Source organism: Hylobates moloch, unplaced genomic scaffold (genome assembly GCF_009828535.3).
Source record: "Hylobates moloch isolate HMO894 unplaced genomic scaffold, HMol_V3 SCAFFOLD_6, whole genome shotgun sequence".
NCBI lineage: Eukaryota > Metazoa > Chordata > Mammalia > Primates > Hylobatidae > Hylobates > Hylobates moloch.
This window is the reverse complement of record NW_026652281.1, coordinates 153,868,124-153,880,979: the sequence shown is the minus strand read 5'-3', so window position 1 is coordinate 153,880,979 and position 12,856 is coordinate 153,868,124. Positions and strand designations below refer to the sequence as shown.

Sequence of the window (12,856 nt, the reverse complement as noted above, 5' to 3'; positions counted from 1 at the left end):
CCCCGTCTGGGAAGTGAGGAGCGCCTCTGCCCGGCCGCCCCGTCTGGGAAGTGAGGAGCGCCTCTGCCCGGCCGCCCCATCTGGCAAGTGAGGAGCGCCTCTGCCCGGCTGCCCCGTCTGGGATGTGGGGAGCGCCTCTGCCCGTCCGCCCCGTCTGGGATGTGGCGAGCGCCTCTGCCCGTCCGCCCCGTCTGGGAGGTCTACCACGGAGGCCAGAAGCAATGTGGGGGCTGGACGTGGTGGCTCACGCCTGTAGTCCCGGCGCTCTGGGAGGCCGAGGCGGGTTGATCACTTCAGGCTAGGAGTTCGAGACCAGCCTGGCCAACATGGCGAAACATATGAAAAATACAACAGACAAACCAACCAACCAACCCAGCGACAACAAAACAGGTCTACCCTGGAGTCATACTCTAATTTTTTCTATTTTCCTCCCTTTCTGATCCTTTATCCCACTTTCTTTTTCTTCCTCTTCCTTCTCCTTCTTCTTTGTCAAATAGAGGATTGAGTTATTATCATTGATCCATACAAAGTCCCTCTCTTATTCATTTTCGTTAATTCCCACTCCCCATTTCTATTCCCCGTCTTCCCATCTGCAACCTTCCTAATATGTTTGATATACATCTTTTTGTTTGTATGTATTTTTAGAAAATGTTTATTGTTTTGTGTGCAAAAAAAATTAATAAAAAAATTTAAAAAAAAGATACAGGAAACTGAAAAAAGTTATTGTTCCAATCCTTACAACAATAGCAACAAAAACTGATAAATTCACAACTTTTCTTGAATCTATCAGAGAGCTAAGAATGCAAGATAATCAACTAGTCCAAAATGTATCAGTTCTATGACTATTACAATTCCCAAACCATTCTCAACAAAATGAAAACATACGTGCAATTTTTCTTTTGGCCAAACACTTTGCTCTATTCGACTGTTTTGTCTTCATTTTCTGCAATTCATTTTCCTCCTTTGGTTCCTGTTGCAAAACAAGAAATATGATCAGTGTAGCTGCCACTAAAAGTAGTAATTTCTCTCTTCTACCTCCCCTATGGCTAAGAGAGGCCTCTGAGGAATTGGTGATTGTTATAAATACGCACATAAAACATTAGAAGATCCTTTTCAGTACAAAAAGGAAAACATAAGATCTAGAACCAATAAAAACCATAAGAACAAAAACATGTGATATATTGGCATTATCTGCCATATAAACAGTCACACAAAAACTAGTCTATCTCTAAAATACCAGTAAGCATCACCTAAGATCAGAGTAGCTTGATTGAAGACATGAAAAAGCAATAATAATGTTTAAACTCAGTGTGTATTCGTTTATTTTAAATCACTCTTTGGACAATGGATAGTAAAGGAAAGGAAAAAGAGGGTAAATGAAAAATCTTATAGAAGCAAAAGAGAACCAAATACACCAACCCTACACCCCACCCTAAAATTTAATAAGAAACACAAATAAAATAATCAAGAAAACAAAAAATAAAATAGAGGAAGAAATAAAAGGCCAGGCACAGTGGCTCATGCCTGTAATCCCAGCACTTTGGGAGGCTGAAGTGGGAGAATCGCTTGAGGCCAGTTCAAAACCAGCCTGGGCAATGTAGACAGATCCTGTCCTTACCCCCCCAACAAAAAAACTTATTTTTTTTTAATTAAAAAGAATTTTTTTTCTTTAATTAGCCAGGCATGGTCCTAGCTACTCAGGAGGCTGGAGCAAATGGATCGCTTGAACCCAAGACTTCCAGGCTGCAGCAAGCTAAGATCGCACCACTGTATTCCAGCCTGGGAGACAAAGCAACATCCCATCTCTAAAAATAAATAAATAAAAATAAAACTGGGCAAAGGGTCTGAACAGAATTTCTCTGAAGATGAAGACATAGAAATGTCCAAGAAGTATATGAAAAGATGCCCAATATCATTAGTCATCAGGGAAATACAAGTCAAAACCACAATAAGGTATCACTTCACACCCACTAGGATAATTAAAATAATTTTTGTTTCAAATCAGAAAATAAGCATTGGCAAGGATTACAAAAACTGGAACCCTAGTACACTGTTGGTGGGAATATAAAACAGTGCCGCCACTGTGGAAAAAAAAGAAGTGAGGTACTGATACACACTACAAAATCAATGTACCTTGAAAATACATAACTGAAAGAAGCCAGACAAAAGGCCACATATATTGTATAATTCCATCTATAAGACATGCCCAGAATGGGCAAATCCATATAGAAAGTAGATTAGTGGTTGTCAAGGGCTAGGGGTTTGGGGGAAAATGGAGAGTAACTGCTAATGAAAATCGGTTTTTTCCGAGGGTAATGAAAATGTTCCAGGCCCCTGACTGGGCCATGGAGACTGGCACAGTATAGTGTGGTGTGAGGCTCATGAAGGCAGTGGCCATGGAGGGTAGAAAATGCTCTAAAATTAACTGTGGTCCAGGTGCAGTGGCTCACGCCTGTAATCCCAGCACTTTGGGAGGCCCAGGCGGGCAGATCACCTGAGGTCAGGAGTTCGAGACCAGCCTGGCCAACATGGTGAAACCCAATCTCTACTAAAAATACAAAAATTTGCCAGGCGTGGTGGCATATGCCTGTAATCGCAGCTACTCAGGAGACTGAGGCATGAGAATCACTTGAGCCCAGGAAGCAGAGGTTGCAGTGAGCCAAGATCGTGCCACTGCACTACAGTCTGGGGCAACAGAATAAGACCGTCTCAAAAAAAAAAAAAAGAGAGAGAAATAAGACAAATCCACGACTATGGTCAAAGACTTCAATAGCCTCCTCAAAATATTTGTAGAATAGACAGAAAACCAATAAATATAGATTTGAACAACACTATCAACAAACTTCGTCAGATTGACATTTACAGAAATCACTATCCAAAACGTGCATTCTTCTCAAGTACACACAGAATATTCTGGGCCATAAAACAAGTTTCACTAAGTTTAAAAATGATTCAAATCACATAAAGCACATACTATTAATGGAGATTGCAGTAAGCCGAGATTGCGTCACTGAGCCACTGCACTCCAGCCTGGACGACAGAGCAAGACTCCGTCTCAAAAAAAAAAAAAAAAGCAAAAACAGAAACAAAACAGGCCAGGTGCAGTGGCTCACGCCTGTAATCCCAACACTTTAGGAGGCCAAGGTGGGTGGATCACCTGAGGTCAGGAGTTTGAGACCAGCCTGGCCAACATGGTAAAACCCCCTCTAATAAAAATACAAAAATTGCGCAGGCATAGTGGCAGGCACCTGTAATCCCAGCTACTCCACAGGCTGAGGCAGGGAGAATCACCTGAACCTGAGAGGCGGAGGTTGCAGTGAGCTGATATCATGCCACTGCGCTCCAGCTTGGGCAACAGAGCGAGACTCCATCTCAAAAAAATACATATAAAAAAATAAAAATAATAACAAAACAAAAAAAAAACAAACGTGTTCCTAAGATGGTTCCAACTGCTTTTTTCTATTCTAAAGCAGAAAAAAAGACTTTTTTTCATATACAAAAATACCAAGACACTACAAGAATATGAAATACATATTAAAAATCAGTTGGTAGGCCAGGTGCGGTGGCTCACGCCTGTAATCCCAGCACTTTGGGAGGCCGAGGCGGATGGATCACAAGGTCAGGAGATACAGACCATCCTGGCTAACACGGTGAAACCCCGTCTCTACTAAAAATACAAAAAAAATTAGCTGGGCTTGGTGGCGGGCACCTGCAGTCCCAGCTACTCAGGAGGCTGAGGCAGGAGAATGGCGTAAACCCGGGAGGCAGAGCTTGCAGTGAGCAGAGATGGCGCCACTGCACTCCAGCCTGGGCGACAGAGCAAGACTGCGTCTCAAAAATAAATAAATAAAATAAAAATCAGTTGGTAGCCCAGTTTTATGGGAGATTTTTAGGAAACCCTATAAAACAAATAATTCCTATACTATTTAAATTGTGGTAGGACATAAAAAAAAAAAAGCTTTCCTTCTCTTTTATACCACAACCCTAATACTAACATCTGATGAAGGACATAGCGCCCCCCAAAAAAACCTTATAAAGCCAATGGCACTAGGAGTACAGATGCAAAACTCCTAAATAACATATTGAGAAAAAAATCAATATATTAATATAACACATCATGACCAAGTATGATTTATTCCAGAAATGCAAAGATGTTCCAACATTAGAAAATACTAATCCCACATATAATATTAGTTGATTAAAGGAGAAAAACTACTCCATCGTCTTGCTAAATAAAGGACATTTGATTAAACGTAATTCCTAAAACTACTACTAGTAAATAAGCAATTAAAGGATAGTTCCTTAACATAAAAACAGAAATATGAAACAAATAGCAAAACATCAGAAGTAAAAGATGTGCTCTATTGCTAGTATCAATCAATATTATTCTGGAAGCTACAGCCAATGCAATGAAAACAAGCAAAAAAAGGTGTAAGTGCTAGAAAGTAAGAGAAAAAAATGATCGTTATTAGCAGAGATAAATGCCTGCCTAAAATACCTAGGACAATCAACTGAACAATTATAAAAATATGTGACAGATTAACGGAAGACAAAAATCCAGAGACACACCCATTTATAAACAAGATTTTAGTTTATGATAAAGGTAAAATTTCAAATATCTGGGGAATAGAGAGATTATTGGAAAATGTTGGTAGATATGTCTAATCACCAATACTTAGTTTTTCAAAATATACGTATGCTGTTTAGGGATACATGTAAATGTGGTAAAACTGTAAAGAGAAACATGGGAAGATAGAAAGGTGGAAAAGAGCTGGGTGCGGTGGCTCACGATCCCAACACTTTGGGGCGGATCACCTGAGGTCAGGAGTTTGGGATCAGCCTGGCCAACATGGTGAAAGCCCGTCTCTACTAAAAATACAAAAGTTAGCCAGGCGTGGTGGCGCCTGTAATCCCAGCTACTCAGGAGGCTGAGGCAGGAGAATCGCTTGAACCTGGGAGGCGGAGGTTGCAGTGAGCCGAGATCGCATCGCTACACTCCAGCCTAGGCAACACAGCGAGACTCCATCTCAAAAAAAACAAAAAAGAAAGGTGGAAAAGAATACAATTGAGAAGGGACACACTAAGAGAAGAGGGATTCTCAGGTGGTAACTGCAAGCGTTCACATTAATTTTTAAAACCATGCATTTATATTTTATGCACATTCCTGTATGTATAACATATATGACATATGACGTATGTGCTGCTCTAGAAAGGTCTGCAGGAAATACTGTAATAGTTAATTTTAGGTATCCGTTTGACTGGAGTAAGAAATACCCAGAGAACTAGTAAAGTATTATTTTCTGGTGTGTCTCTGCGGGTGTTTGCAGAGGAGATTGGAGTGTGAGTGTGAGTGACTAAGTGGGTAAGATTTGCACTCAACGTGGGTGAACACCATCCAACTGGCTGGGGGGCTAAATAGAATAAAAACATAAGAAAGGCAAATCTGTCTCTCTCCTGGAGCTGGGACACATTCTTCTTCTTCTACCCTTGGACATCAGAATTCCAGGCTCTCCAGGCCTTGGATTTCAGGCCTTACACTCAACACCCCTTACCCCTTGTTCTCAGGCCTTCAGACTTGCACTGAGCCATACTACTGGCATCCCAGGGTAACCAGCTTGCAAATAGATTATTGTGGGGACTTTTCAACCTCCATAATTACATGAGCCAATTCCCCTAATAAATTCCATCCGTCCTTCCGTCCGTCCGTCCATCCGTCCGTCCATCCATCCATCCATCCATCCATCCATCCATCCATCCATCCCATCCATCCATCCATCCGCCTATCCTGTTGGTTCTATGTCTCTGGAGGACCTAACACAGACATTAAGTGAAAAAAAGCAAAACAGTTTCCACAGCATGATTCTTTTCCTGTAAAAATCTCTACTGATAATGTATGCAAAAATATTTTTTTCCAAGGACACAGAAGAAATTACTGCCTTCAGATCACACAGATGACATCAAGAAATTATTTTAAAAATGAAAAATAAATTATTGCTTATGGTTAAATGTAGTGTACATTTTCATTTCATATCTTTCTAAACTGTTTTGTTATGGCTTGGATGTTTTTTCTAAACACATGTATACAATTTTTTTAACATATCTGTATCTATTTGTGTATTTAATATTTTTATTTTTGTTAATATTAAGATGATATCCAAGTAGTACAATTGTTTTGTTTTCTTTCTTTTTTAGATGGAGTGCAGTAGTACAATCATAGCTCACTGCAGCCTCAAATTCCTTGAACTCCTAGGCTCAAGCAATTCTCTCACCTGCCTCAGCTTCCCAAGTATCTGGGACTACGGGCACATGCCACCATGCCCAGCTAGGTTTTGTATTTTTTGTAAAGACAGGGTCTTACTATGTTGCTCAGGCTGGTCTCAAACGCCTGGCCTCAAGCAATCCTCCTGTCTAAGCTTTCCCAAACACTGGGATTACAGGCATGAGTCACCAGGGATGTACCTACCGCTTGTTTTCTTCTCTATACTCTTAGGCCTTTAAAATGAACTATGTAGACAAAAGTCCTAATTAAAAACTGAACTATAAAGAACTTTTTGTTTCATTGGTTTTTTTTTTTTTTTGAGACGGAGTCTCCCTCTGTCACCCAGGCTAGAGTGCAGTGGCGCGATCTCGGCTCACTGCAAGCTCCGCCTCTAGGGTTCAAGCAATTCTCCTGACTCAGCCTCCCAAGTAGCTGGGACTACAGGCACGTGCCACCATACCCGGCTAATTTTTTGTATTTTTAGTAGAGACGGGGTTTCACCGTGTTAACCAGGATGGTCTCCATCTCCTGACCTTGTGATCCGCTCACCTCGGCCTCCCAAAGTGCTGGGATTACAGGCGTGAGCCGCTGTGCCTGGCCAAGAAACGTTTCTTAAAAACCAATAAAGATGTAAAGAAATGCTCAATCTTGCTAACCAAAAATATGTCATTTTTTGGCCAGATGCAGTGGCTCACATCTGTAACCCCAGCACCTCAGGAGGCCTAGGCAGGATTGCTTAAGGCTGGGAGTTCGATACCATCCTGGGCAACATGGCGAAAACCCATCTCTACAAAAAAAAAATACAAAAATTAGCCAGGCGTAATGGCTCGAGCCTGTAGTCCCAGCTACATGGGAGGCTGAGGTGGGACCAGGAGAAGGAAGGTGGAGTGAGCTGAGCTAACACCACTGCACTCTAGCCTAGGTGACAGAGGGAGACCGTGGCTCTAGAAAAAAAAAAGTATAGGAGAAAAAGAAGAAAATCTGGAGGAAAAAACAATGACTTAATTCACTGCCTTTGAGATGAGATCTGCAGGCAGGTAGAAAACTCCAACAAACAAACAGAAATACAGGATAAAGGGAAAAGGTTACAATCTTTATTCTGGAGAATAAAGCTTTCTAAAATGATAAAAATGTCGTATAGCTCTGCTGTCTAATACAACTGACACTAGTCTTATGTGTCTTTAATCACTTGAAATGTGACTAGTGCAACAGAGAAGTTGATTTTTAATTTTAGTTATTTTTAAACAGCTACAGATGGCTAGGTGCTATTATATCTAGAACATATCAAGAGACTTAAGAACATTCACATGTTTTTCCTTTCACTTTCTAGACACATGAAAACTAAGATTTACAATTGATTTAGATGATTCAAATAGTTCCAAAATGCCACTTCAGATTATTATATTATAAAACTGAAGAACTATGATCCATCCTCAAACAAGCAACAGGATTACTACCTTAAGTAATTCTTCACTCCATTTACAAATTAAAACAAAGCTGAGTAAAAATTTCATGGTTTTGGTGAGCTGGCATTAAGGTGAAGTCAGTCACGAAACAAACTTCCCATGGGTAAAGAAGCATAGTTTGAGAGCTACAGCTCTACTTTTCAGCTCTACTTCACTAACCTCTCCATCACTATCGGATATCACAATGAATGCATCCTCAAGTCTACGCTTCCTCTTCACACTGACAGAACTGGTAGTTTCCACATCCTTCTTCTCCAGGTTCCGAGATTCAGAGACTTCTTTAACTTTTTTCTTTCTCCGTGGCATCCTTTTGTCTAGAATAAAAGGACAATAATTTTGTCTAGAATAAAAAGATTATAATTTACTTAAAGTATAAGTTTTCTAGAAGCTATTCAACTTAGTCTTTTTTTGAGATGGTCTCACTTTGTTGCCCAGGCTGGAGTGCAATGGCACGATCTTGGCTCACTGCAACCGCTGCCTCCCAGGTTCAAGCAAACCTCCTGCCTCAGCCTCCCAAGTAGCTAGGACTACAGACACACGCCACCACACTGGGTAATTTTTGCATTTTTAGTACAGACAGTTTCACTATGTGGCCAGGCTGGTCTCAAACTCCTGACTTCAGGTGATCCACCCGCGTCAGCCTCCCATAGTGCTGGGATTACAGACATGAGCCACCATATCCAGCCTAATTTTTGTATTTTTGTAGAGACAGGGTTTCACCATGTTGGTCAGGCTGGTATTGAACTCCTGACCTCAGGTCATCTGCCTGCCTTGGCCTCCCAAAGTGTTGGGGTTACAGAAGTGAGCCACCATGCCCAGCCTCAATTTAATCTTGTAAAAGAAAAAGATAACCCTATCTAACAAAAGTAAAACTGCATTTCTTAACTTGTCTACTACTCATTAAAAATATAGAGAAATATTTTTTTAGAAAAATATAGGGGAAAAAATGGTTTTTTTCTATAGAGAGAAACATAGACTGGGCACAGTGGCTCATGCCTGTAATCCCAGCACTTTGGGAAGCTGAGGCGGGTGGATCATTTGACGTGAGGAGTTGGAGACTAACCTGGCCAACATGGTGAAACCCTGTCTCTACTAAAAATACAAAAATTAGCTGGGCGTGGTAGCGCATGCCTGTAATCCCAGCTACTCAGGAGACTGAGGCAGGACAATCACTTGAACCCGGGAGGCGGAGGTTGCGGTGAGCAGAGATCGTGCCACTGCATTCCAGCCTGGGCAACAAGAGGGAAATTCTGTCTCAAAAATAAAAAACTATATAAATATACAAATCTCATTCTCCATGGTGAAATTTCAGTATCAATAATATAGTCATGTATCCTAGTTCTTTAAACATCAATTTAGATAACTGCTTTTCTTGACTACATATTATAATTTACCTACAAGTTTTTTTCTTTTTTGAGACAAGGTCTCGCTCTGTCACCCAGGCTAGGGTGCAGTGGCATGATCGTACTCACCATAGCCTCGTCCTCCTTGGCTCAAACAACCCTCCCACCCCAGCTTCCTGTGCAGCTGGGACCACAGGAGTGTGCCAGCACACCTGGCTAACTTACTTTTTATTCCTTGTAAGATACGATCTCACTATGTTACCTAGGTTAAGATTTTTTAAATACCAAATGCCTCAATCTGATAAAGGACATCTACAAAAATCCCATAACTAATAAGCTAACATCATATTTAAAGGTACAAGACTGAATGCTTTCTCCTTTCGACAAGGAGCAAGACAAGAATGTTTCCTTTCAGCTGGGTGCAGTGGCTCACCCCTGTAATCCCAACACTTTGGGAGGCCAAGGCAGGAGGATCACTTGAGGTCAGGAATTTAAGACCATCCTATGCAACATATTTTTTTTTTTTTTTTTGTAGAGACAAGACATGGCATCCTGTCTCTACAGGATGGAAGCCCGAGGTGGGCTGATCACCTGAGGTCAGGAGTTCGAGACCAGCCTGGCCAACATGGTAAAACCCCATCTCCACTAAAAATACAAAAATTAGCTGGGCGTGGTGGCGCATGACTGTAATCCCAGCTACTCCAGAAGCTGAGGCAGGAGAATCACTTGAACTCGGGAGGTGGAGATTGCAGTGAGCTGAGATTGTGCCACTGCACTCCAGTCTGGGTGCCAGAGTGAGACTTCATCTCAAAAAAAAAAAAAAAAAAAAGTAAGGCACAGTGGTGAGCACCTACAGTCCCAGCTACTCAAGAGGCTGAGGCAGGAGGATAGCTTGAGTGTGTTTGAGACTGCCATGAGCTATGATCATGCCAATGAACGTCAGCCTAGGCAACTGAGCGACAGAGCAAGACCCTGTCTCAAAAAAAAAAGGCTGGGCACAATGGCTCACACCTATAATCCCAGTACTTTGGGAGGCCAAAGCAGGAGGATGGCTTGAGCCCACAAGTTAAGAGACCAGCCTCATCAACATAGCAAGACCCTGTCTCTACAAAAAATTAAAAAATTAGCTCAGCATGGTGGCATGCCTGTGGTCCCAGCTACTGCAGCCTGGGCAACAGGGCATGGTTCTGTCTCAAAAAAAACAATGTCTGCTTTAATCATTGAACATTATACTTAGGGTTCTAGGCAGAACAATTAAGCAAAGAGAAATAAAAGATACTCAACTTAGAAAGAAGTAAAACTATCATGATTTGCAGATGACATGACCTGTGGTTAAAAAAAAAAAAAAAAAAAAAACTAAGAAACACATTAAAAAACTATTATAGGCCAGGTACAGTGACTCACACTTGTAATCCCAGCACTTTGGGAGGCTGAGGCGGGCGGATTACTTGAGGTCAGGAGTTTGTGACCAGCCTGGCCAATATGGTGAAACGCTGTCTCCACTAAAAATACAAAAATTAGCCAGGCATGGTGGCGGGCGCCTGTAATCCCAGCTACTTGGGAGGCTGAGGCAGGAGAATCACTTGAACCTGGGAGGCAGAGGTTACAATGACCCAAGATCGTGCCATTGGCACTCCAGCCTGGGCGACGAGCGAAATTCCATCTCAAAACAACAAAAAAAGTCAACAGTTCATTAAGGTTCATCTTGCCTTGTATCAATGCAGGAAACAATTCAACATATAAAAACCAATTGCATTCCTATATGCTAGACATAAACAATCAAAACTGAAATTTTAAAAATTATATTTCTGGCTGTGCACAGTGGCTCATGTCTATAATCCCAGCACTTTAGGAGACTGAGGCTGGTGTATCACTCGAGGTGAGGAGTTCAAGACCAGCCTGGCCAACATGGTGAAACCCCATCTCTACCAAAAAATAAAAAAATAAAAATTAGCCGGGCATGGTGGTGCACACAGGTAGTCCCAGCTACTCAGGAGGCTGAGGTAGGAGGATTGCCTGAAACCAGGGCAGAGGTTGCAGTGAGCCAAGATCACACCACTGCCCTCCAGCCTGGGTGACACAGTGAGACCCTGTCTCAAAAAAATAAAATAAAATAAAAATAAACATTAGCCAGGCATGGCAGCTAATGCCTGTAGTCCCAGCTACTTGGCAGGCTAAGAAGGAGGGATCGCCTAAGCCCAGGAGGTTAAGGCTGCAGTAAACTGTGATCATACCACTGCGCTCCAGCCTGGGCAACAGAGCAACACCCTGTCTCACAAAAAAAAAAAAAGACATCAAACGTAAAAGTAGCCCGGCAGAGTGGGATGTAATCCCAACACTCTTGAGAGGCCAAGACTGGTGGATCACTTAAGCCCAGGAGTTTGAGACCAGCCCAGGAAACATGGCAAAACCCTATACAAAAAATACGAAATGTAGCCAGATGTGGTGGTGCGCTTGTAGTCCCAGCTAGTTGGGAGGCTCAAGTGGGAGGATGGAGGATCAGTTGAGCCCAGGAGGTCAACGCTGCAGTGAACCAACATCCGTGCCACAGCACTCCAGCCTGGGTGGCAGACTAAGCCCCTGTCCAAAAAAAAAAAATACTGAAATTATTAGTCACGAGGGAAACGCAAATCAAAACCACAATGAAATATCACTTTATACCCACTCTGATGGCTGTTTATTTTTTAAATAATGGAAAATAACTAGTGTTGGTGAGGATGCTGGAGAAACTGGAACTCTAGTACACTGTATTATTGATAGGAATGTAAAATGGTGTAGCCACTATGGGGAAACAAAAGGAATGAAGTATTAATATATGCTACAACATGGATGAACCTTGAAAACATGCCAAGCGAAAGAAGCCAGACATAAAAGGCACATATTGTATGATTCTATTTATGAGAAACATCCAGAATAGGCAAATCCATAGGCAGAAAGCAGATTAGTGATTACCAGAGGATGACGTAGGGGAAAATGTACAATGACTGCTTAATGGATATAAGGTTTATTTTGGGGATGATAGAAATGTTCTGGAATTAGAAAGTGGTAATTGCACAACACTGTGAATTTATTAAAAGCCACCAAATTGTACACTTAAAATGACTGACATGGTAGATTTTGTTAGGTAAATTTTTTTTTTTTTTTTTTTTTTTTTTTGAGATGGAGTATCACTCTGTTGCCAGGCTGGAGTATAGTGGCGCGATCTCTGCTCACTGCAGCCTCCACCTCCCGGGTTCAAGCAATTCTCCTGCCTCAGCCTCCCAAGTAGCTGGGGCTACAGGCATGCACCACCACGCCAGGCTAATTTTTGTATTTTTAGTAGAGATAGGGGTTTCACCATGTTGTCCAAGATGGTCTCCATCTCTTGACCTCGTGATCCACCCACCTTGGCCTCCCAAAGTGCTGGGATTACAGGGTGAGCCACTGCGCTCAGCCTGTTCAGATGAATTTTACCTCAATTTTTTATTATTTTTATTTTTTTTATTTTTTATTTTTATTATTTTTTTTTTTTGAAAGAGTCTTGCTCTTTCGCCCAGGCCGGAGTGCAGTGGCACTATCTCAGTTCACCGCAAGCTCCGCCTCCTGGGTTCACGCCATTCTCCTGCCTCAGCCTCCTGAGTAGCTGGGACTACAGGCGCCTGCCACCATGCCCAGCTAATTTTTTATATTTTTAGTAGAGATGGGGTTTCACCATGTTAGCCAGGATGGTCTCGATCTCCTGACCTCGTGATCCACCCGCCGCGGCCTCCCAAAGTGCTGGGATTACAGGCATGAGCCACCGCACCTGG

The 12,856-nt window shown here is 42.0% G+C and overlaps 1 protein-coding gene across 5 annotated transcripts in view; it reads right to left on the bottom strand.

Annotated features, from left to right (window-relative positions):
- The window catches only part of UIMC1 (ubiquitin interaction motif containing 1), a 109,338-nt gene that overhangs the window by 79,539 nt on the left and 16,943 nt on the right, over positions 1–12,856 (bottom strand). For 4 of the 5 annotated variants that reach the window (XM_032158737.2, XM_032158736.2, XM_032158738.2 and 1 more), the window contains 2 exons: positions 7,885–8,039; positions 886–970 (listed from right to left, as the gene is read on the bottom strand). In XM_032158737.2, coding sequence (XP_032014628.1) covers positions 886–970; positions 7,885–8,031 — 232 coding nt within the window. In that variant the 5' untranslated portion in view covers positions 8,032–8,039. Of the gene's footprint in view, positions 1–885; positions 971–7,884; positions 8,040–10,352; positions 10,395–12,856 lie in introns of those variants that run through there. The other variant, XM_058440180.1, reaches the window with a different exon arrangement.